Source organism: Tachysurus fulvidraco, chromosome 5 (genome assembly GCF_022655615.1).
Source record: "Tachysurus fulvidraco isolate hzauxx_2018 chromosome 5, HZAU_PFXX_2.0, whole genome shotgun sequence".
Classification (NCBI taxonomy): domain Eukaryota; kingdom Metazoa; phylum Chordata; class Actinopteri; order Siluriformes; family Bagridae; genus Tachysurus; species Tachysurus fulvidraco.
The window spans coordinates 30,850,970-30,875,587 of NC_062522.1; the positions used below are offsets into that span (position 1 = coordinate 30,850,970).

The 24,618-nt window shown below is 40.4% G+C and overlaps 3 protein-coding genes across 10 annotated transcripts in view; all 3 read left to right on the forward strand.

Moving 5' to 3' along the window:
- LOC113651022 (methyl-CpG-binding domain protein 5) overlaps positions 1-6,197 on the forward strand; it is a 30,800-nt gene extending 24,603 nt beyond the window's left edge. For all 3 annotated transcript variants that reach the window (XM_047813586.1, XM_047813584.1, XM_047813583.1), the window contains 5 exons: positions 91-308; positions 647-1,783; positions 2,078-2,151; positions 2,394-2,469; positions 2,942-6,197. In XM_047813586.1, coding sequence (XP_047669542.1) covers positions 91-308; positions 647-1,783; positions 2,078-2,151; positions 2,394-2,469; positions 2,942-3,019 — 1,583 coding nt within the window. In that variant the 3' untranslated portion in view covers positions 3,020-6,197. The remainder of the gene's footprint in view (positions 1-90; positions 309-646; positions 1,784-2,077; positions 2,152-2,393; positions 2,470-2,941) is intronic.
- Positions 6,198-7,771: 1,574 nt separating this feature from the next.
- LOC113651023 (kinesin heavy chain) overlaps positions 7,772-24,618 on the forward strand; it is a 32,052-nt gene continuing 15,205 nt past the window's right edge. Inside the window, exons 1-26 of one of the 5 annotated variants that reach the window (XM_047813499.1) lie at positions 7,772-8,027; positions 8,166-8,253; positions 8,367-8,440; positions 8,516-8,620; positions 8,913-8,961; positions 9,064-9,119; positions 9,284-9,371; positions 9,519-9,643; positions 9,910-10,014; positions 10,464-10,612; positions 10,820-10,968; positions 11,209-11,360; positions 11,487-11,555; positions 11,841-12,047; positions 12,165-12,311; positions 12,397-12,585; positions 13,036-13,132; positions 13,480-13,553; positions 14,074-14,174; positions 14,258-14,359; positions 14,458-14,518; positions 15,312-15,383; positions 15,661-15,765; positions 16,559-16,775; positions 17,082-17,194; positions 20,302-20,313. In XM_047813499.1, the coding sequence (XP_047669455.1) occupies positions 7,911-8,027; positions 8,166-8,253; positions 8,367-8,440; positions 8,516-8,620; positions 8,913-8,961; positions 9,064-9,119; positions 9,284-9,371; positions 9,519-9,643; positions 9,910-10,014; positions 10,464-10,612; positions 10,820-10,968; positions 11,209-11,360; positions 11,487-11,555; positions 11,841-12,047; positions 12,165-12,311; positions 12,397-12,585; positions 13,036-13,132; positions 13,480-13,553; positions 14,074-14,174; positions 14,258-14,359; positions 14,458-14,518; positions 15,312-15,383; positions 15,661-15,765; positions 16,559-16,775; positions 17,082-17,170 (2,787 nt within the window). In that variant the 5' untranslated portion in view covers positions 7,772-7,910 and the 3' untranslated portion in view covers positions 17,171-17,194; positions 20,302-20,313. Of the gene's footprint in view, positions 8,028-8,165; positions 8,254-8,366; positions 8,441-8,515; positions 8,621-8,912; positions 8,962-9,063; positions 9,120-9,283; positions 9,372-9,518; positions 9,644-9,909; positions 10,015-10,463; positions 10,613-10,819; positions 10,969-11,208; positions 11,361-11,486; positions 11,556-11,840; positions 12,048-12,164; positions 12,312-12,396; positions 12,586-13,035; positions 13,133-13,479; positions 13,554-14,073; positions 14,175-14,257; positions 14,360-14,457; positions 14,519-15,311; positions 15,384-15,660; positions 15,766-16,558; positions 16,776-17,081; positions 17,321-20,301; positions 20,314-24,618 lie in introns of those variants that run through there. The other 4 variants (XM_047813498.1, XM_047813496.1, XM_047813500.1 and 1 more) reach the window with 4 other exon arrangements.
- On the forward strand, positions 19,006-24,197 carry LOC113651137 (ly6/PLAUR domain-containing protein 6-like). Of its 2 annotated transcripts, XM_027159823.2 has the most exons (5): positions 19,013-19,363; positions 21,428-21,601; positions 22,078-22,176; positions 22,922-23,046; positions 23,815-24,197. In XM_027159823.2, the coding sequence occupies exons 2-5, from the start codon at positions 21,484-21,486 to the stop codon at positions 23,986-23,988; spliced, it is 516 nt and encodes a 171-aa protein (XP_027015624.1). In that variant the 5' UTR covers positions 19,013-19,363; positions 21,428-21,483; the 3' UTR covers positions 23,989-24,197. The 2 variants fall into 2 exon arrangements, with proteins under 2 accessions (XP_027015626.1, XP_027015624.1); XM_027159825.2 differs by lacking the exon at positions 22,078-22,176 and having other exon boundaries at positions 19,006-19,363.

Sequence of the window (24,618 nt, forward strand, 5' to 3'; positions counted from 1 at the left end):
GTTTTCTTACACTTTGTGAGTTAAGTAATCAGGTCTTTTAAAAAACAAACAAACCAGAAATGCAAAACTTTCCTGTCTTCCTCCGCACAGGTAATGCGTCGTCGCTGAACTGCAGTATAGGTAATCCTCAGATTGGCAGCATGATGAGTAACGCAGGACACATGTACCAGCAGCACCAACTGCATCCAGCACTCCAGAGCATGAATAGAGTCTCCCCCTTCCAGACCCAGGGGCATGCTTATTCTGAAACACCATTTCCTGAGAATAATGCTTCCAACAGCATGGGCTGTCTGTACCAGGACTACCAGGTGAGGCACACGGATCTGCGTAAAAGCACCATTCTTTACCATTAAATACCTCTTGCTCTTACTCCCAAAGCTGAGCGGTGCTATCTGTTGACATGAAAGGATTATGATGGGACTGAATATACGTTATTTTGCTATTCGGTCTCTTACTGTATGTATGATGTGTCTTATGTAATGCTGACTCGACTGTTTTGTAAAACTTGGCACTTCCGGCTGTTTACTGTGAGGAAATAAGTATCACGTGTAAATATTCAGAATGGAAGAAACCGGATCAGTGCACCCTTAATGACCTGTGTGCTGCAAATGAATTTAACCTTAGCAATATTATCCTTTGACTCCAGGGATGCTTGCCAGATGGCACCCCGATCTCCCATACGCAGATGAGCTCACAGCCTGGTGTGACATCACTTCCTGCTGAGCCAGGAATGTTCCAGGAAGGTCAGCAAGAGCTCCGGGGGCAGAACGGGGTCACATTGACTGCAAGTGCTGGAGCACAGGGGTCAGAGCAATTGGCAGGTGCTGGGACAGAGGTGGTGGATGCCCTGTACAGGACAGCAGTGGACACAGCTAGTAAAGGCATGCAAGTGGGTATCACCACGACAACGGCGGGCAGCAGTGGGAAACAGGCCAGCCCTGTGCCTGCTCTCAGAGCCATGACCGCCTTCACTGCCTCCATCGGAGAGCCACATGGCTTGCCGCATGCAGTCAATGCCATCATCCATGGGCCACGCGGGCACGAAGCCACAGACGTGCTGGTGCAGCCCTGTGCTAGGCCTCCTCTCCCTCCTCGAAACGATCGTGCACGCAGGAGCTCCGAGCAGGGCAAGTGCACGCCTGACAGCACGGACACACACGACTACTTCCGCTCGCCCGGGCAGCAGTGGGAAGAGCCTGGTCACGCTCACTGGAGAGGGGACGAGTTTCTGGAATGTTCGGCACAGGTGCGGAGCAGCCCGTGCAGTGACGGAGAGAGAGCAGTGAGTGGCACCGATACAAACCCACAGTGCCACGAGTCGTCTGAGCCAGCGGGTGACGGAAATCCTGGAAACTTCCGGTACAACCAGCTTCCCCTCCACGTTAATTTCAAAGAGCGGCTGGAGCAGACGGTGGAGCGTTGCGCTCACATAAACGGCGGTCCGCCTCTGTGTGTGAGAGGCAGCTATAACGAACAGCTTACAGGTGACGACCAGTCCCCCAGCTCCTCCACCAGCTTGGAAGGACCGCTGCTGAAGGACTACGGCCACTTTAACGGGCACTTTAATGGGCACTGTGCACCCAGCCCCTCAGACACCAAGAGCCTAAGCAGTGAGGAGGAACTGCGCCACCCAGATTCGCCATCTGCCGACCTTCTGCACTACCGGCCAAGAGGCTTCAACGAACTTGTCTGGCCTATTAAAGGTTTCCCTTCTTGGCCTAACAAACTAGTAGGGGAGGAGCATGGCCACAATCCCAGCATGCAACTGTCTGACCAGGCTAAGGTAAGGCACAGGCAGATTCCAGTATGCTAATCTGGTGGCTCTGTATTTTCCTTACTTGTCTACATTAGCCAGAAACAAACAACTTAGTTTAATTGAAAAAGGTTTTTTTTTTGTTGTTGTTGTTTTTTTGTGTGGCAGAAGCATGTACTCAACTAATACTCTGTTGGTTTTAAAGGATTATGAGGGATCACTTTTTACAGTATATATCTATGTCCAGCGCATGTGTTGGATGTCTACACTGACTCTGTCTCATGCGTTGGAGAAAATGTTAAAAATATTATTAATATTTTGTAGGTGGAGCCTGAGAAGCTGAAAACACTAACCCAGGACCTGGAGGCACTGAACAGAGCTGCCAAGAGGAACAGAATGTAAGTCTCATTTTTTGTGTCCACTTCTGCGTTCAAATTAAATTATAACTTGGAAACCTTTCGAGTAGCGGATTCCTTATGAAATGTGCGCTGCTTCACTTTACTGACGGATAAGGAACACGTCGAAGACCGACGTCAGTAGTGGTGCTGAAATTCTGTTCTCAGTCATACATTCTGCCATCTGCTGGTGAGGATATGAACTGCAACAGACTAAAACTCTTTTTTTTTCTTTCTTTTTTTAGAGCTGGGAAATTAAATAATCATTTAGAAGCTGCTATCCAGGAAGCCATGAGTGAGCTGGACAAGATGTCAGGCACTGTGAGTAACTCTTGATTCTCTGACCGCACTGTATCATTGATTAAATAGTGATTCGAGATGCGCTGCTACGAGCCGCTGCGGCCGATATCGTAAGGTAATCACTTATTTTCTTTCTAATTCAGCTTGATAAGTTAATGCTTTGTAGTATGAGTACTGAACTCAAATCACGTCAGCTGTTTGAATTTTCCACAATGTGGATCACAAGATGCACTAAACATAAGAACCGGTCCAGTCAGCTGGCTGTCTGCTAGCTTGGTGTTATTTCGTTGATGAGAAGTTTGTTTGCATTGTTGTAGTTTTAGATGTTAAAGTGATGCATCATATCATGAGCTAAATATATGTATTAGATTTTTTTTTTTTTTTTTTTTTTCCTTGGACCTGATTGGAGCAGGAGGTAAAACACTTGATGTCACTAGTGATCAGATGTTTGTGCAGATTTTGATTTGACTTTGTTCACTTTTTATTTTTTAAGGTCCATCCAATGTCCTCAAGAGAGCGGGAGCGGCAGATGAAACTGCCCAAACCCAAAAGGAGGAAGATCTCCAGATAACAGAGAGAGAAGCGACCAGAATAGAATCCAGCCTCACAGAATCCAAACACACTCATGTGTTCTCTCTCTCTCTCTCTCTCTCTCTCTCTCTCTCTCTCTTTCAGTCTCTCTGTTAAACTCAGATCTGGTGCTATATCCTAGCAGATGGCTCATGGAGGCCCCGCCCTCACAAAGTGGCTGACAGGTGCTGGATAAAGCCAATCAGAAATGGTGGCGATTTGACTACAAACTCACTGAAGAACTATTTTTTTCTAGAATACAAAGAAAATATGGGAAAAAAAAAGAAGAAAAAAAAGTTACTGCATTTAAGAGAATAGACAGTCCAAATATTTCTGATACATTTTCAATGTGTATATAGACAATACAGAAATTTCATGGTGAAATCTTGGGAAAGAAATGTAAATATTGTACGATAACGCCATGTACAAGCAGACGACGCATACTTTATCTTCAGTTGTACAAAAAAAATGAAATCAAAGCAGAAAACGTCTACCGACGTGCTGGTTTCTATTCAGTTCTCGGCCCATAGGGCCACGTGTGAATAGGACGAAATAGAGTCAGTCGGACGATTTTATGTGTTTCTTTTGGAGTGTGTGTGTGTACGTGTGTGTGTGTGTGTGTGTGTGTATAACTGGCAGAAATGGAGATAACCTTAAACAATGTCATACACTCATAAGAGTGTAACAGAGTGGCTGTTCACTGCTCTTTGTGTGTGTTTGTGTGTGTGTGTGTGTGTGTGTGTAGACGAGTGGACTTCACCAGGTGAAGAGGACCTGCTCGGTTGCAGGACCGACTAAACTTTTTGGACCTCTGTAACTTGATCTTGTACCGCTGAACACTACTAGAACAAGCTTCTGATCCTGGCCATATTTATCGTTTATTTCTCTTGTGAGATTGGAAATATTCGTACCGCAGGCTATCGATCCAAAAAAAACAAGCGTATTAATGAACCGCCGAACCTCCAGGTCGAATAGAATTATCACATGACGTATTCGAATGTGACCGTCATCGAGGTCTTGGGGTAATTTTACAGTTTTGGGGCCTTATTTTTATTTGATTTTATTTGTTTTGTTTTTATATATAAATTATTTCTGTACAGTATTCTGTATTTATTTTAGCTGTTCTTGGCAATAATGCAACCCTGAGCGAACGCTCTGTAAAGCCTTACATGTGTATGTATAAAGCTTCTATCTATAATGTGTCACTCTTACTCGAGAGTTACAGCCTTCGTATTCAGTATTATCTCTAACAGATTCACGGATCTATTTTTTCACCCCTTGCAGTGTCATAGCTTGTTGTATATCGGTGTTACAGTACTGTTACTCTTTTTCCGTTGCAGCAGTGTGTAGGACGGCGTGACGAATCTCGCCGAACTCCGGTTGCGAGCTGTCAATTGTTCAGATTTCACTTCTTCGAAAAGGTGGTCACGTTTTTTTTTTATTATTATTATTATTATTATTATTGCTGTAGTACACAGTGTTATTTTTTATCTGTGTAATATTATATCTGACCACCGGAGGTCAGACAGGAAGAGATTACAGAGTAGAAGGATGGAAGCGCTGGTACAAGTTTCACGCTTGTAACATGGCACGTCAATGGAGATTCGTTAGAAAAACAGAAAGACACGGCTGACCTCAAACCAGTGCTCGTTCTCAGACTGTGAAAGAGAAAATGTACAGAGAGGTGGAACACTACGGTCTTATTCAAAACACTAAAGAGGACATGAGCATGATCGGATTCCTCAGTAACCGCTCTAAATACTGATCTGAAAACCATCCGAATCCCGACAGCGAGGACGGGAGAACAGAATTGTCCGTGCTCTCGCCGTCAATCTCTCCGCTGTCGATAAGAAAGAAACGATGCCCACCGATCGGGAGCGTCTGTGAGATCACGTACGAGGAAAAGGTGGCACGTTCTTCCTGTAGTAAGAAGTAAAGCCTCCTGATTATAGCCATGAAAATAGAGTATAATGATTAAAATCCCACACCAACATCCAACCTGTCAGTACAATGAGGCACCGTGTGTGTGTGTGTGTGTGTGTGTGTGTGTGTGTGTGTGTGTGTGTGTGTGTGTGTGTGTGTTGGGGTTGTGGCTTTAGAAAAAGCTGACTACCTTTTAAGATGTAAAAGTATACCTCGTGTCGGAGGTTAAAAAAAAGGATTCGTGAAAAAACGTTTCTACAACTTCGATATCTAACCTCGTCATCCTTCTCCTACACGAGATACCCGACAGATCAGATGCCGACGTGTACAAATACCTTTTAGTATTTCGTAAGCGTGTATGTGAGGGAGTGCGTTTCACATCCAGGAAATTCCATTCCCACCATTTAGTATCTGCCGTTATTGTTTTTATCTTTATCTTTATAGGAAAGACACTACTAAGAGTTCTGAGTGCAATATAACAGAATATGGATCTGATCTGAAAGCAGCCATTGTTGTTGTTTCGTCTGAGTGAATGTCCTGAACACTTTCCTTAACTTTCTCCTCAACGTCTGTTCGGTCACAAAGTGTCCCCCAGTTTAATCATCACGTAGGTGATTAACTTGTGTTTATTTTCCCCTCCTCGTGCTGAAGTCTGCACTGTTTGTGTCCCGAGGTCCTGGTGAAGTCCACTCCGAGCACAGAACACAGCTCTGTCCTTTTCACTCAGTGTCTCAAGGTTTTGTGTTCAGATTCTCAGTGTTGTCCATAGCTTTCTGCTTTTTATTGTCTTATGTTCATTCACTTTTCCTGTCCTGAGTTTTCTTTTCTTTCTTTAATTCATCTCTTTGCTTGCTCTGTATCTGACCAGTATGACCAATCGTCGCTTGTCAGCGTCGGAGGGTTTCTTTCTCTCCCCCCCCCCACCCCCCGAGCCGACGTGTACCCGAGTATATATTTTCTCTATGATATATACTTTACAGACGTTGACTTTGCAAAGTATGTTGTGCACTTGATTTTATTTGTTTCAGCTAGCTATGATGCTGAGGTTAGGGATAGTTTGTTGAAGTCTATTATTTCTTATTGCTCTTTTTTTTTCTTTCATTTATTTTGTGTTTCTTTTTTCTTTTTTTTTTTAGATTTTTATTGGTTGTCCTGAACAGCAGTTTTGTAAATATTGTGAACATTACAGGTCATACTGTGATGTAACATTGAAATAATGTTGCACCGATGTTTCAATTAAAAACTGATCACTCATACTTGACCTTCTTGTGTACTCAAGGCGGTTTGTATGTTTCTTTCTTTCTTTACTACTTTATTAGGGTTGCCAGATTGGGTCGTGTTCCCCATTTGTAAACAAAAAATTGCTATTTTTATATGAAAAGACTAAAGGAATTCACAGGGAATAGACTTGACTAGTCAAAATATCAAATTGAAAAGCTATAATTTGGTTTATTTATGTTACTGTATATTTGGTCTGTTTATACAGTGAATATAAAGACGGATATAATTCCATCAGCAAGGTTTTTCATGCAGTGATGATTCTTCCTTGGGCAGCATCCTTTTATTTAAGAGACGTTTTGATCACACACTTTTTACAGTCAAAGAAAAAACCTTTAGCTGAAAACAAAGTAATAAAAATGTAAACAAAATAAAGTGGATTATTTAGCAGTACAGATTTATTTGTGAACCGTTCAGTATATAAATATGTCCAGTAATATTTTGACTATATTGGAGTCATAAAGCTTTCTAAATCTATCAGCTCTAAATTCACATTCGTATGAGATAATGAGGTCTAGATTAAACTCAGGCAACAAGGCTGAGTCTTGTGCTACAAATTAAACCCCAAGCTTGGTGATTGTATACTATATTGTGAATGTCTTCTTTTTTTTTTTAAGTCACAGACTTGAATTATGGGATAGAGATATGTTTAAACAGGAAAAGTGGAAATCTATTTAAAATAAGCAATTTCTCTTTGTACATTTTCTATACACTCTCTTTATACTTTAGTGCTAAATAAAGGTCAGTCAATATAGACCCCATCATATTGTAATGAAATGCTGCCATCTAGTGGCCTAATAAAGAACAGACACTAAAGGTTATGAATTATGTAAATGTTTAGGGAAAATCTTCCACATTCATCAAACAGTTCATCAAGCATATATTTCTTCCTGGTCTGTCAGAACACATGAAATCACATCTACACTTTAAACTACCAACATTTATGTGATTATACAGTAATTTGGTAAACTTAGAAAATGTAAGTCTCTTTAAGGCTTTATTTGATAATTAATACTATTTAATGGGGACACAATTCGTTTATAGAGTTGCATCTTTAAGGGTCCTTCAGATGGACAGCTAAAGAACCCTTTAGGTTTATTTAAATATTACAACTCTTTACAACTCGGTTCATTTCAGTCAGTTCATCAATGAGAGTTGATTCTTTTAGGTCCCTAAAGTTTTTGTTTATTTTTTGTTCAGTATATATATATAATATGAGACGATGTGCAACTGAACATCCACCATTCTGGTAAGTTAATAAGTGAGACTCTGTGCCTGGTCATTAATTCATACTCACTAGAGGTTGTCATTCTTTGTATAACTAGAAATTAAATTGTTTAAAGAAATAAAACAATGCATTGCAATAGTGTATAGATTTATTAACTTGATAAATAATCCTAAAAATCAGATGGTGTACTAACAAATTTTGTTTCTACAAAATAATAGAAGAAACGCTTCATAAGTGAAAGTCGGCTTTCGAAGTTCGTTTAAAAGAGCCGACACAAAGAGCCGACTCGTCTCTATTAAGGTTTAATTAAAGGCACCTGCACATACCTTCCTATTTTCTCAGTCCTGGTCCGCCCTTTGTTTTCAACATTTTGTTCCCCTGTTTCAGGACTTTTTTGGGCGTTATCTGCTTCCTGAAATAGCTTAATTATATAAGCGTTTCGATTCGATTTGTGTGCGCTGAGATGGCGCAGGAGTGCGGAGTCAGAGTGCTGTGTCGGTTCAGACCAATGAACGAGTCAGAAGTCAAGAGAGGAAGCAAACACATCCAGTTTAAAGGCAGTGACACGCTGGTGGTCAGTGTATGTAGCATACTGATCATTTATTCACTAAATATAATGTTAATGAATGTTTCAAGACCTATGTGTAGAGTCCTAAGTGTGTGTGTGTGTGTGTGTGTGTGTGTGTGTGTGTGTGTGTGTGTGTGTGTGTGTGTTCAGGGTAAGCCTTATAAGTTTGACCAGGTTTTTCCACCCAACACAACACAGGAGCAAGTTTATGAATCCTGTGCTAAAGACACTGTCAGAGGTACATCACCTTGAAAGACAGTGAGAACACTCTCTCTCTCTCTCTCTCTCTCTCTCTCTCTCTCTCTCTCTCTCTCTCTTTGAAATTGGTTCTGTGGTCTGTGTCATATATAGATGTTCTGGATGGCTACAATGGCACCATATTTACCTACGGCCAAACATCATCTGGGAAAACACACACTATGGAGGTAAGTGTGTGTGTGTGTGTGTGTGTGTCTGTGTGTGTGTGTGTCTGTGTTAATCTTGACATGACCGTTTTACAGGGAAAGCTCCATGACCCTCAGATGATGGGGATAATTCCTCGTATCGCTCATGATATTTTCGATCACATTTACTCCATCCAGGAGAACCTCGAGTTCCATATTAAGGTGAGTCCTGACACTTATCGTTGTTGAATCTGCATACAATTTATTTATTTATTTATTTATTTTTCTTATTTTATTTTCTAATAGATCTGTTTTTTGAAAATATAAATGCACAAACCAATCAGTAATTTAATTCTTATTTACTAAATATGAACGTATGACTGGTGAAATTGGTAAACTTTTACTTCGGTCCCTTGGAGTCTCACTTCTGATCTCACACACGGTTACCTGGTTGTGTATATACGTTTTGTGATGTACACACTCATCACGTGATCTTGTGTCTTGACTCTTACAGGTTTCCTACTTTGAAATCTACTTGGAGAAAATCAGGGATTTGTTGGACGGTAAATGTTTATATCAGTGGTGATGTTAGTCATGAGATATAGCTAATTATTCATCAGATTGGATTCTGTCCAGTATTACATCATGTGTATTTGTCTATGTAGTGTCAAAGACCAACCTGGGGGTGCACGAGAATAAAAATCGTGTTCCATACGTAAAGGTAACGCAGTTCATTGCAGCTAATGTTTTTGTACTGACATCATTGTCAGAGTCTTGTATTTTGTGTCTGATTCCTCTAAAGGTTTCATGTCATCTCTGAGGGGTTTTTTTTTATCTCTCACCTCTTTCTTGTTGATCGAAGTCTGATGCTTTTGTGTGTTGTAGGGTTGTACTGAGCGCTTTGTCTCCAGTCCAGAAGAAATGATGGAAGTGATCGATGATGGAAAAGCAAACCGACACGTAGCAGTAACCAGTGAGGGCCTTTGACTTTATCACTTTTGAACCTTCATAATTAACTCGCTGGACTTATTTTTGTTTTGTTTTTCGTTAACAACATCGGTTTCCGGCCATTTCTGTTTTAGTGAGTTATTGTGAATTTTGCTGTGTGTCTGTGTGTGAGATATGAACGAGCACAGCTCCCGTAGCCACAGCATCTTCCTCATCAATATCAAACAGGAGCACCTGGATACGGCACACAAGCTCACAGGGAAACTCTACCTGGTCGACTTGGCTGGCAGCGAGAAGGTATTAATCAGTTCCTCACTGCCATAAATACAGGATACTAAAAATAAATAAACCATTTCAGGTCACTCTGGTGTAGGAAATGAATCAACTTCAGAAGTGGCTCCATTTGGAAAAAGCAGCTCGCTCCTTCATCGTGAATTTGTTTATTTATTTATTTATTTTATATTACAGGTGCCTGAGCTTCCTGTATATCTGTGGATGAAATAAGGCTGAGATTATGAAACGAGCTGTTCTGAGTGTCTCATGCTCTACACTGTGTCCTGTAGGTCAGTAAAACGGGTGCCGCAGGAACGGTGCTGGATGAAGCAAGAATGATCAACAAGTCTCTATCAGCTCTGGGCAATGTGATCTCTGCACTGGCAGAAGGGACTGTAAGGCATTTATTTAAGCTCTTTGTTGCTTGTCTGTCATGTAGGTTGCCAGATGTGTATGAAAGCCTCACTCCTAAATCCTATAGTACATTTCTTGACTACCACTAACGAATCAAAGGAAAAAAAACATGATAAACTGTAATCTTTGAAGCACCAGAAAATCCTCAAGGTGCTACGACAAAATATATATATGCTTACAGTTAATAACGGATGCATAGTATGGCCAGGTTCTGTCGTAAATGAGAAATAAGTTATGAAATAACTGTTTGCATTTTTAAAAAAATAATTACATTTTGATCTGAAATTTAAAAAAAAAAAAAAAAAAGTAGCACAGTGGGGAAAAAACAGCATACTTGGCAACCCTGTCATCATCACAGACCAGCTGTGTGTTAAATCAGAATAGACATTGTGCTTAGGAAATACTGTGTGTGTGTGTGTGTGTGTGTCAGAAAACCCACGTGCCGTACCGTGACAGTAAGATGACTCGGATCCTCCAGGATTCTCTAGGTGGAAACTGCAGGACCACCATCATCATCTGCTGCTCTCCATCTGTCTTTAACGAGGCTGAGACGAGGTCCACGCTCCTCTTTGGACAAAGGTGATGTGTGGATGTGCCCAAAAAAAAAGCACACGTAGTCGAATCGGGTATTTTGTCTGGACTGTTTCAAACTTGAGCATCTGAGTGAATTCATTAAAGATGTGTGGTTACTTTGTGACCTCATCACTTTGCTTAAATGTACCTCTAAGATTTACTTGTGTGTGTGTGTGTGTGTGTGTGTGTGTGTGTGTGTGTGTGTGTGGACAGAGCAAAGAGCATCAGGAACACGGCGCGTGTGAATTTGGAGCTGACTGCAGAGGAGTGGAAGAAGAAATACAACAAAGAGAAACACAATGGAGTTGACATGAAAGAGCTGATAGAGAAACTTCAGACCGAGCTCCATCAGTGCAGGACTGGTGAGAGAGACACGGATACAATCGTACTGTTGGAGGAAAACAAAGTTCTCCATATGAATCTAGAGTTTTATAAGAGTGTGTTTTCATTCCACTCGTGGTGTTTGTGTGTATCTTTGTTTGTCTAACGTCTGCAGGATGACTGGAGTTTAAATCTCAGTTTAAGTTCCATTGCATCCCACAGAACGACCAGTAGGTTGTAGGAACAGGGAAGGCACTGACTGTGTGTGTGGTGTATCTCAGGTGTGTACGTTCCTGTGATGGAGCAGTTGAGTGAAGAGCTTTGTGAGCACACACCAATCATCAGTAACAGATTGGCGACTGATGCATCAGTCGTGGAAAGAGTTCAGTGCGAGAAGAACATCAACAACTTGTTCCTGCTAATGGATGATAAGGTGTGTGTGTGTGGAATGACTTTACATCTTCACTGCACCGACAGATACAGATACGAAGCATGAGGTCTACATCTACTGATCATTTGAGCCATTAGAATGAATAAGCGATGGTTTACGTCTCTGCAGGACGAAGAGATTAACCTACAGACGCAACTGGTGGAGAAACTGAGGCTGCAGATGGACGTTCAGGAAGAGGTCTACAGTATACCATAAACAAATCTATCATAGCGTACATCTGGATTGGGGAAACTTGAGCACTAGAGAGTTTAGTTCATGGTTCTTACTTTTCTAACAGGGTCTTTTAATTTTAGGGAATGTAAAATCTCTATTAAAAAACTTTTTTGACTGACAGCCAGTGTAACACAGTTTTTCATGAGTAAGATTGTAGTTGCAAAGCTGTGCAGTCTTCAGTATGAAGTTATATTCTGTACCGCTATACTATTATATAGTAGCTGAAGCGTTTCGTTCTGCTGTGTGTAGTTCTTGGCCTCGTCGCAGCGCGACTGCGCTCGTGTTCAGGAGGAGATTTGTTCTCTGCAGAGAGACAACCAGGAGATGAGAGGAGAGGTGAGGGACATGCTGTCTGCTCTGGAGGAGCTCGCCCTGAAGTGCGATGAGAAGAGTCATGCGGCGTCTGACTGGACACACACTGACCGCACGCTGAGCGAACAGCTCGGCGTGAAGAACGTGAGAGCACTCAACCACACACAAACTCACAGCTGAGGAGAAGGTAGGACAATATATAGACATTCATGCTCCAGCTAACAGAACATCGTGTGTGTGTGTGTGTGTGTGTGTGTGTAGGAGATGCTAGCGGCCACTCAGGGCGAGCTAGCAGAGCTGCAGGAACTCTACGCTGTTCAGAAGAGGAGGATGGTGGACGTTCTACGTGTGCTGCTCAGAGATCTGGGCGACATGGGAACCTCCATCTGTGTTGGAGAAATCAAAATGGTACACAAACATCCAATTCTGCCATCCAAAAATAACATCCCGCTGAGTTCTGACCATCGTTCTCTCGCGCGCTCTCGTGTTGTAGGTGTGTGAGGCTGGGGTCTCTATAGAAGACGAGTTCTCAGTGGTTCGACTTTTCCTCACGAAGCTCAAGTCTGAATTAAAAAGCCTCCTGAATCGCACCCAACAGTTAGAGTCCACCCAAGAGTGCGCTTCGATCAAGATCCAGGACAGCGAGACCGAGCTCGCATCCTGTCACGTCCTCATCTCTCAGGTGACGTGGCAGACCGTTCATTCTCGAGCTTTGTATCTTTCTCTCTCCCTGATGTCCGACGAACAGTCCGATGTCCTCACTGCTTACGTGAGGAGATCGGATCTATAGAAATAAATCTCTACACGGACATGGCTAACATTATTTATATCTAACTCGGAAACAAATTCACGGGATAAAAAACAAAAAAATTGACTATAAAAATGTCTATGTAATGAAACTATAGTGTGTGTGTGTGTGTGTGTGTGTGTGCGTGCAGATATTTTTAAGCTGTATTTAAAGCAATCATTTGAAAATATGCATTAAATTCCAAAATAAGCTTAAACACGACACGGCACTGAAGAGACAAAAGCATCGCTTCAGCGGGTGTCCGTGTTTACAATCGTTCTCGAGAAGCGACGACGAAGGCCGTCCTGTACTCAAGTGCTTCCCTTCTTGTTGCCATGACTACAGTACCAGGTGAAGATCAGGTCTTTGACCGAGAGCACGCAGAAAGCCGAGGAGACGAGGAGAGCGATGGAGGAAGAGTTAACCAAACTTCATACATACGGTAACTCGACACCGAGCCGGTTATGATGTGAATCAGTTAACGATGTCGTGGTGAGATGAAGCAGAGTTGCTGCCACCACCTTGTGGTTTTTACATCTAGTCGTTTTTTGATTTTTGAAATCGTTTTGTAGGTACGTTTTACGTTGTGGACGTTAAATCAGTCCCTGAAAATTATTCCGGAAATTAGAAATTAATTCTGTAGATTTCTGTAAAACCCGAACAAGGAATTTTATCCCATTTTTGTCGTAAACAAAGATATTTATATATGTCTGCTACCCCACGTGTATAGGAGGAGAATTGAAGGGTAAACAGTTTGGTGCTGAGTTTCAGCTTTTCTTTTTTTTGCAGAAAGCAACCAGGATTTGTGGGAGTCTGAGAAACAGAAAGAGCTCCTGAAGGTGAAGCAACCGCAGCAGAGCCAAGTATTATACTGTACAGTGTCCTGTAGAACATCGGGTCCTGAATTTATCAGTACGGTCGTATGCAAAAGTTTAGGCACCCCGACTTAATATTTTTTTTTTTTTTTAGTAACTGAAGGACTCAATAATATTTCTGTAGTGAAATGAGGTTAATCGGATTAACAGAAAATATGCATCAATACGAAATTAGACGATGCATAAATTTGGGCACCCTTGCCATTTAGTTGATTTGAATACCTGTAACTACTTAGCACCGATTACATTGGAACACGCAATCGGTTTGGTGAGAACATTAAGCCTTCGTAGACAGGTGCAATCAATATGAGAATAGGTGTTTAAGGTGGCCAATTGCAAGTTGTCGTTCTCTTTGACTCTCTTCTGAAGAGTGGAAACATGGAGGCCTCAAAACTACTCTCAAATGACCTGCAAACAAAGATCGTCAGGGGTTCCTAAACTTTTGCACACAACTGTAAGTGTTCGTGTGTTTTTGTGAAAAAATACAAGTGGAACCTGTGTGTGGTAGTGTCCTCTGATTGAGGGTCCTACAGAGACTCAGTCAAAGACGTTGGTTCAACTACGTGAGGAGCTCAACAACAAGCAGAAGATGCTGAACAAACTGAAGGAGTAAATGAGCACACACACACACTTTCTTGAAACACTCATAAAGATGTTTCAGTATTAAAAATCGTTCTTAATTTCCCTCTCAGGTCAAACGAGATTTTGGTGCTGGAGCACAAAAGGCTGCAGTTTGAATATGAAACCCTGAGGGTGCGAGAGCAGGAGAAGGATCTCAAACTACAGGAACTAATGTAGGCCTTATTGTAGAAAATGACACGATCCTGCAGAGAGATTTAAACACACACGTGTGCGCCAATGTAACCCTGTTTTGGTTTTGTACTGTACACAGCATGTCTGACGAGGAGACGGAGCACACCAGCGATGAGATGAGAGACTTCGAAGAGACACTGGTGAGTTAGAAAGTGTTTCTCTTCATATGAATCAGAATCAGATTTATTGGCCAAGTGTGTTGACACACTCAAGGAATTTGGTTCCAGTTGAGATGAGATACAATATAGACAGAATGAGTAATCTCACTCTCACTCATCTTCTACCGCTTATCCGAACTTCTCGGGTCACGGGGAGCCTGTGCCTATCTCAGGCGTCATCGGGCATCGAGGCAGGATACACCCTGGACGGAGTGCCAACCCATCACAGGGCACACACACACTCTCATTCACTCACACACTCACACACTATGGACAATTTTCCAGAGATGCCAATCAACCTACCATGCATGTCTTTGGACCGGGGGAGGAAACTGCCCGGTTTCTGGTTCTTGTGTCGCACAAGTCCTGTGGGCAGGGGGGTGCCAATATATATAAAACATAGAACTCTGTAGCGAAGATGAGATCAGAAGAATGTCTCAGAAATCCATTAGAATCTATAGACCTCTTAGTTCCTCAGGAGCTCTTAGTTACACAAATCCACTCCACTATAAACCATTTTAGAAAGGACATCATTTACATTTACTTGTTTTCTGTCCAGTGTCCCCCAGATGAGGATGAGGTTCCTCTGTGTTTCTTCCTCATATCTCAGGGAGTTTTTCCTCACCACCGTCACCTCAGGCTCGATCATGTTAGAGATAAATAGTAAAAAAAAAAAAACTATTTTTATCCCGTTTCTATGCTTCTGTGTTCCTTGTTAAAAAGCGCTACACAATAAAGAAATCTTTCGCTCTGTATCTGTGGGTTTCTGTTTCAGGTCCGACAGCTCCAGTCTTTACATCATTTGCGGAAGATGTTTGTGCAGGATCTGACCACACGTGTGAAAAAGGTACCTTGTGATTATGATCTTGTGTTAAACTTTCTTTGCTTGCTGATGTTTTGGGACCCGGGAGCTGGACAGACCAAGCTGGATTTCTCAGTAGTAACTAAACCTTTTGGTCTGTCGACTACATCCACAGTAAGTGTCGACGCGATCAAACCTTAAGCTCTAAAAACATATCGAACATCAACGTTCTCACACTTCAGCATGTTCTTGTTGGTAAAACTTGCTCAGAATCTTACGAGAGCACTTCTAACGTAACGATGGTGATGTTGGTGAATGACAGAACACTGAAGCGGACTATAAGGATGGAGGGAGCTGCGTGTTACATAACCATAAGATGTCCTTTCTGGAGCACAATCTAGAACAGCTCACCAAAGTCCATAAACAGGTAAACACACAAGGTCTGAAGTCCAGACACGAAGCACAAGGTCCGGCATATGATTGTGTGTATACACACAACTATCTCAAACTATTTGCTTGAAAATTTCTAAATGTTAGGCTTAGAAGAACTTGTATATTTGTTTGAATTAGTGTATTGAGACCTGTTTTATGGCTCAAACGAAGATCTGATGCGTGTAACACAGTTCTTGTTGTTATTTTTTTTTTAATCATATTTAACAAATAGATATGAAATATTTTGTTATATGACTCGAATGCTGTAGAAAGTCCACATTAAACCGTAAGAAGTAAAAAGTCATGCTTGTAATGACTTTGGAATAAAGTAAAAGTGCAAGTATGCCGAAGTCCAATAGGAATCATCGCCTCACAACATAATCTTCCGAACTTAATCCTCTTAATACGTCACAAAAATAAATGACGTCATAGCAATCCGTATTCAAATTTACCGATTTAAATCTTCCGTATTTTCGAATTCTTTTGGAAACAAATAGAATCTTCCATAGAGCAAGAATATCTCAAACTCGAAACGTGTAACGGACGTATAGAGTTTGGTCTAAGATTAAACATATCTTTTGGTTTATTGTATTCTTTTGATGAGAGACTAGAAACAGTGATATTTTAGTTCTGGGTTTTCCTGTTCTAGAACACACTTGTATTAAAATGGTTCATTTACATTATGGTTTAAGTTGGTCTACCCGTCATAGTATTCAGGTGAATTTATCCAAGTACTTTATGGTCTGTGTGTTTCTCTCTCTCTAAAGTCATGTTCCTTCTCTCTGCAGCTGCTACGAGAAAACGCAGCCCTGCGCTGTGAGCTGCCCAAACTGGAGAAGCGTCTGCGTGCGATGACTGAGCGGGTGAAGGCTCTGGAGTGCAAGCTGAAAGAAACCAAACAGAGAGCATCACGAGAGCGTAGCCTCTACCGGCAGGAGGTGGACCGGATCAAAGACGCAATACGAGCCAAGAACGTGGCCTGCTGCGGACCTGCCGCTCTCATCGGTGAGTCACGTGGAGTTACACACGAGGTTATTTAATCTCAAAACCAAAATGACTACTTCATCATTTCTAGATTGTGCAGGAAAATTGCATTTTCTTCGGATGGTGAAATTAGAGAAATGCAAAATTTAAAGTGGCAAATGTTCTGTAGATTTGGGTCAGAGTTTATGGTTATGATGTGTTCTTGAACATAAATTCTTATACGTAAAAATGACTTAACTTCAAGAGAGGAAAAAAAAGTAAAAAAAGTAAGGCTGTTGAGGGAATGTAACTATAAAGTGTGTGTGTATGTGTGTGTGTGTGTTACAGCTAAGCCTATTCGTGCTGGCCACCATCACACCTTTTCTGTAACTGCTAGGAGAGGAGGACCAACCATCTATAGCTATCACCATGCTTAATCTGTGTGTGTGTGTGTGTGTGTGGTCTTTTCACTGTCTTGTGGTAAATTATTGGAATAGATGTGCAGATTTCTTCCTGTGGTTTTGGCTGTTTCTTCACAACACTGTCACTCAATTTGAACCGATGAAATTAAATATCTTCTTTCAGAAGTGTGTTCTCTTTTATTCCTGAGAAGCTTTGATACATTGAGGTTCTGTTTAGTATTTTTGAAAGGGGTCTCCAGCGTCACTGCTTTTTTAGTCAATGGTAAGATTGTTCTTTAAGAGTTTCCCCCCCAAAACAGCACATCACTGAGGATTTTATTTACGTACTAGAGGGAAAATTCCAGAATGTTCCATAAAGGCATTCTTACACAAATTAGTCAGGTGTATTACAGCATGAACATATTGAACTACATGCACTGGGGTGTGTGGATATGGGAGTCGCTGTGGTTCCTCTTGTGCATTTCTCTTGCTGATGTGTTGTGCGATTGCTATTTATTTTCCCAGGCTGGCTGCCTTGGTGGTGTTTTCACCTCTTTTGAATGTTATGAATGTGAGTGTGAGCCCTGGAACTTCTCCATCAGCATCGTTGGCTCTTTACACGCTAAACAATACGTGTTACTGCTCAAGTTCTGATGACATTGTGTAAACATTTCTCGATGTGTCTTGACAACTCTATTCACATTCAGATCTGCTGCAGAATGAGTTAGTTTTGTGGAAACTCCTTTAAAATGTGCAGCCCGTCCAAACTAGTTCTGACCCCTGTGGCCTTCCAGACTTGGTATTTAGGCTGCTTTTTTCAGTGAATTCTGAGTATTGTTCTTTTTTTTTCCCCTTGTTAAGCAATGTGTGTTTGTGTATTAGAGTGAGAGGGAACACATGATTATTTCCTAAAGTTCCCTATGAATTACTTCTAAAATATAGATTTTTGATCTCATGCCTTTTTTTTTTTTAACTGGCCTATAGATTTTAATGCCTGGTTACTTTTTAATTAATTCTTATTTCTCCAGTTAATTGCTAATGTAACCCATGCACTGTCTATAAAACCATGCGTTCGCTAACTAGTCTATGAGCATGAAATAAAGTTTGCTCTTTTATTGCCTTTGGCATCGTCCTGTAACAGCAAGCCGCTTCACTTTTAATCCGAGTTTGCAATAAAACCCTAGCCTGTGTGGCTCAATTTAATTATTTGCCTCCATTAATTAGTGTTTTTAACCAGGTCACGGCACCACCTACACCCTGCACTTTGTTGTTCAGATGTTTAGGAGTATTTCTATCATCTATTATCTGAAGACGTTAATTACTGTTGTAATTCCTGTCCTCAGGTACACCATTAGGCAAATGTGTGTGTTCAGGTAATTTACTTGTTTGTATGTAAATGATCTGATCAGAGGAATAATTTGTAATGAATCAGATGTAGTCCTGCACTGCAGTATGTTATACAGTTACTAACTGTATACTTGCCATTGGATCTGACAAAGTTCTACATCAAGGCCCATCGTAGTGGTTCTGTAAACCTGGCAATGTTTTGTCACTCAGAATTGAACGCTAGTTTGACGGGCTATGAATAAACTCTATGTAGATCCAGTACACTGAGAACTTTGATATACAAAGCATCTGATCTCTGAAAGATCCAGTGCTGTCTGACTTTAATCCTGTGCTAATACAGTAACCATAACCACATTCCTCAGTGCTGATTTATCAAAGCTTACTCTAAATGTTACATGTGCTAAAAAAAAATCCGCTTCAATATCAGAATCCGTTAATGGGAGTGTAATCCTCTAGATGCATATAGTACTGTCCTGGTATTAAGGCACCGTGTGTGTGTGTATGTGTGTGTGTGTGTGTGTGTGTGTGTACACACTAATATGAGAAAACCTGACAATTTTAGATTATATTTACGTTAATAATCTATCCACTACTAATGACTGGAACATAAATGGATTTAATAGCCATTAGTAACACCACAGGTGACAATATCACAAACTGGATAATGAGCTTTTAAAAGCAGAAAGAGTTTCCTCTTGTACATGAATCGAGTCAAAAGATCCGATTCACTGAAGAGTCGGATCTCCCCTCACGAGTTCACGTGTGGATTTAGAGCCACGCCCACTGATGAACCAATAATAAGACACTGAAGATACATTGAAGCATCTCCAAGCTTCTTCATACAAAGCAAAATGCGCTACATCACGTTCGGGTAATATTAGGGTGAGTGAGTCTGACCTGACGCGGTTCTTCTTTAAACGTATTTCGGATTATTGAAAAGAAAGATTATTTTCTCTTTTTGTATTTTGGTGTGTTTTTGGTTATGTTCGACGCACGCGCTTACCTCGGAGCAGCAGGTGTGCGCGTGCGTCCGGGTTAATCAGGACAGCTACACCTGTCTGTCTGATCTCTGTTTTTGTCTGTCTGTCTGCATGTCTGATCTCTGTCTGTCTGATCTCTGTGTCTTTCTGTCTGTCTCTCTGTTTGTCTGATCTCTGTGTCTGGTCTGATCTGTCTGTCTGATCTCTGTGTCTGTCTGATCTTTGTGTTTGTCTGTCTGATCTCTGTGTTTTTCTGTCTGTCTCATGGGGGGGGGGGGAGATGGTTTTGGGGAATCTCTAGCTAAAGCACGATCTGATTTATCCACTGAATTAATTGTTTAATCCATTTGCAGTGTTTTCCTAAAATGTACTTAAGTATTAATTAAGGAGTAATGCATTAAGGGTTAAGCTTTTACAGAAAAATAATCAATGACTGTGGTGTCATGAATGTTTTTAGGTTGTCTGTGTCTTAGGATCATCATTTGAGTCATGATTGCTGAATGTGTGTATAAACTTTGTAATGCAACCAGTTAAGGAACTGAATAAATATTGTAATCGTTCCAAAAAATTTAAATGTCACCGCAAGTTCAAATCCCTGAATTAGTTTTTCTTCAACAGCTTCCTTACTGTTGTAAGTTTATTTGAATCTTTTTCAAACATTGAAATTTAGGAATTACACAACACTGTAATATATATAATAGCTCTAATGTGTTGTAGGAAAATCACCGGATCTAAACGACAGAGCTCTCATTAGAGTTTAGAGACATGGTTCAGTTACCCATATCATCACACTTCAGGCACACACACACTCCGGATGAGTGTCTGGTGGAATGACGTGAGTGTGTGTGTGTGAGATGGAGTGTTAGGTGTGTGTGTGACCATCTGAACATCTAAATTCCTGAGTCGGCCTGGCAGCAATTTTACTACAAGTGCACAAAATATGAGAATACAATTTTCAAACTGAATTTAAAGGAATACATGGTGGATTTTTTTAACCTGTTCCATCTGTGTGAAAGAACGAGAGATCACTATGGGGAAAGATTTTACACAGTTTGAGTGGAAAATTAACATTTTTTTGAGCACTGTAAATGTACAGTACATTTTACTGCAGAGTTTATTTTTAATTCTTATTCTATTTTACTTAAATGTTGAACGACTGCCCCAAAACATCTGTACCCGAACAACCGTTATCAGTTTAACCTTAAGTATAGCCAATATCGAGCTGACATTTTTGCTTTAAATAACTAAATTATTTTTTAAATGAGACACTAAAAAACACGAGGAAATCTAAACTCAATCCAAAAACTTTACTCTATAAGTAAATATTTTCATTACATTAACATTTATACAAACACCCACTTCAAATCATTTCTATTTGTTCCAGGATCAGATCAAATTCATTCTTTTATCTGATATCTAATCCACCGGTTCTCCGGTATCCTGGTTATCAGATCAGCACCAATTATATTTTTTCCCCCCAGTGAAAATCTATGTTCATATATCAGCATCTAGCTCTGTACGTGTTCTATAGTGATTGGGATGTGAAAACGATAGGTTAGAGTAGTCCGTTGGGTTTCCTATACGTAATTAAGATCCATACAGCACACAAGATGATATTTCAAGACTAAAGATTTCGACTTCCAGTTTTAATGCTGGGAGTGAAAGCAGAACCATTAGACATTGCCCTTTTACAATGGGCTCATACTGAGTCCATCTGCTACAACACACACACACACTTTATCTAGCTCGCTCACTATGATTCCACCATGTATGTACACACACACACACACACACACACACTCACACTCACTCACTCACTCTCACTCTCTTTCTTTATAATAAATCGACAGCTTTGATCTCTAACAGTTTTCCTATAGACAGAAGAGAAGCTTAAGTTTAATCTTGTCTCAAAGTCTTACTGAAAAACATTTCAGCTGTACTGAACTATTAAAGGTTTCTCTCTCAGCTTCTAAACAGGCGACTCATGGAGGGAATGCTGAGTAACTCTGTAATCATCTAATCATGGAAGTCTTCCTCAAACTGACCGGGCTTCTTCTAGGCACGCTGCTTTCCGATTGGCTGACAGACGTCCTGTCTCGGGATTTTACTCTAGCAGACATTGAGCAGCTTCATGTGTCAGGTGACGAGAAACAAACAAGAGACGTCGGGTGGAGGTTGTTGTACCGATGTTAGAGTCATTCATAATTCATCCAGGTGTCTGGGGAACGAAGGAGAAACCGATGGAATATAACGACAATTAAAATAATCAGTCCTTCGTTTTATTCTTCTTGCTCTCAGGTCTAATCCAACGTGATAATCTCAGTAAATTAAATCTGATCATAACATTTTAAATGTCTTCTTTTGAGTAAGACTCAGAATTCTTTACTGATGTACGCTTACATTTTTATTGTATATATTTGTATAAAATGATTGGACACTTGGAGTTTACATGCTTTTTTTTTATTAGATTTCCTGACTTATAGCGGGTGTAAACATGATTCTCCTTTTAGTAGAGCTAAAGATAGGAAAATGAAAAACTCTTGAAATATCGGAATGTTGTGTTTATTCGCAAAATCACGTGAAGTGCATTGGTAAAGGAGACGTGTGTATTTGTAGCTACTCCACACCCTGGAGGGTTTAAATGCTTCACCTGTGAAAATGCTGAAGATAATTACTCCTGCAACCGCTGGGCTCCTGATGAATACTGTCCAAAGGGTACACACACACACACACACACACACACACACACACACACACACACACACACACACACACACACACACACACACACACACACACACACACACGTGCATGTCTGTTCTTCATAATTTGAGTTTCTCTCACTCACTCACTTACTCACTCATTTTCTACCGCTTATCCGAACTTCTCGGGTCACGCCTGTGCCTAAATTTGAGTTTGTATACAATAAATATTTTTTTTATAGATTTTATTTGATCATTTCTTCTTGATAATCAGCTACAGAAGGTTCTTTGCTTTCTTTGTACACTCCCTAAACTCTGTCGGAACCTTTTACTAATCTTTAAGCGCTCTCACTTAAAAGACAAAGTATTTTAAACCCCCCCCCCACACACACACACACACACATACACACAGTATTCTTACCTGCACATTTCATTATGAACGTCTCGATAAGTTGTACATGGGGATACGTGTTATTTTTTTTTCCAGTCGGAACTCACAGGGGATGAAAACTTTTGAACTAAACACCGTCAATAATATCTGATGAACTGAACTGATGGAGGAAATTTGAAGTGTTTTTGTGATAGAAGGATTCACAGAAAATACATTAGAAATTAATTTATGGTGAAAGCCGGAAAAAAGTAAAGTATTAATATTTAGTTAAAAAAAAGGAAAAAAAGATATTTTATTATTTATTCATTTCTGATTGAACAAATAGGTTTATGAATGACGACTGGTGTGTTTTTATGATCCTGTAAAGACACCGGATTCTGTTACACGCGTCACCGGATGAACTCTGACGGCGAAAGTGTCTCCGTCACGAAACGCTGTGTGTATCAGGACGAGTGTGTGTCCACAGGCTGTGTGCAGCACCAAACCCACATGGTATAAAACATACAGTCGCTCCATACACACATCACACTGTCCTGTAGACTCGTTTCCTGCTTGAAAAAAGTATTTCAGGTTAATCTTTATTTAAGGCATCTTCATTATTATTATTATTATTATTATTATTATTATTATTATTATTATTATTATTATTATAGAATTTAAAGTTAACTCCATTATATTTTACCTAAAATTGATTCCACACCATTGAATCACAGAATTGTCGAATTCGTCCATGACAACGAGAAATTTCTAACCTAAAAATAATTTTAAGAAACAGTTTCGTTTTCCATCGTCTATCTTTAAGATATTTGATCATCTTCTGCCACAGAGGCTGAAAAACATCTCTAACTCATACTTGACATCACAGTATAAATGTATAATGTAGAAATAAATACGTTTATAATTATTTAACATATTTCTGGGTGAGATCTTTTTTAGATAAAAAAATAAACCCTAAATAGTGTCCAAATCTAAATACAATAGATATTTTTAAAAAAAAAAAAAGGACAGAGTTATTTTCATAAGTTTAATTTAATATATGTATATATTGCTTATTATCTCAATTAAATTTTGTGCATTTAAACAGATCTAATCTCAACATAATCTTATTAAATACCAAAAATCCGAATCCGTAATGACTGATTCTGAACTGATTCAGTCGAACGGCTCGTTTACGTTTACTATGACTTTAAATCCAGGATTAAAAAGGTAGGTTCAAATACTTTTACCAACTTTTCACTCGCTGCTGTTTAAACTTTGCAGGTCTGCATTTCCTGTTGCGAAGGAAACATCTGTAACCTGCCGGTACCGTGGAACAAGACGGAGGCCATCTTCTCTGCAATCTCCCCATTAAACCGAGCAATCGGAGTGTCTCCTGGGAAAACCAGCGTGCTCTGCATCATCACCACCACCTTCCTGGTTAATAACTTCATTTAGTGTTCCGCTTCTACTTCTCGGTAAGCCAGTGAAGTTGTTTCATATTGTGATCTGTTGTGCACATGGAGTCATTGAGAACAGCTCTGTGTATGGGTTAGAGACTGTAGCAGTGAGCAAAAGTCATGAGGCAGAGATGGAGGTAGCAGAGATGAGGATGTTGAGGTTCCCTTTAGGAGTGATGAGGATGGACAGGATTAGGAACGAGCACATCAGAGGGACAGCTCAGGTTGGCTGCTTTGGGGTTAGCTCATAGAGGCAAGCTTGAGATGGTTTGGGCATGCACAGAGGAGGGAGATGGTTATATTGGTAGAAGGATGTTGGAGATGGAGCTGCCAGGTAAGAGGTCAAGAGGAAGGCCAAAGAGAAGATAGATGGATGTGTTAACGGGAAAAGACGAAAGTAGAGAAAGTTGAGACACAAATTTAATTTAATGGCTGGTTTAAGTCAAACCCTACGAAGGAGCTTGAATAGAATTTGATCTATTTTATCGGCTATTGCACACAGTACAATACTACACCATAACATTGTAGTTATCCATCTAGAATACAGTACTATAATATTACTGCATTGTTATATAAAAATTCTGTACAATATTTATATTATACTATACTTTGTTATACTAGGATATGC

Excerpts from the sequence above, each read along its gene's own strand:
- LOC113651137 (XM_027159823.2), top strand. The coding sequence starts at position 21,484 with ATGGAAGTCTTCCTCAAACTGACCGGGCTTCTTCTAGGCACGCTGCTT. Across the intron at positions 22,177-22,921 it reads TGATGAATACTGTCCAAAGG|ACACCGGATTCTGTTACACG; the intron begins GTACACACACAC and ends GATCCTGTAAAG. Across the intron at positions 23,047-23,814 it reads TGCAGCACCAAACCCACATG|GTCTGCATTTCCTGTTGCGA; the intron begins GTATAAAACATA and ends TAAACTTTGCAG.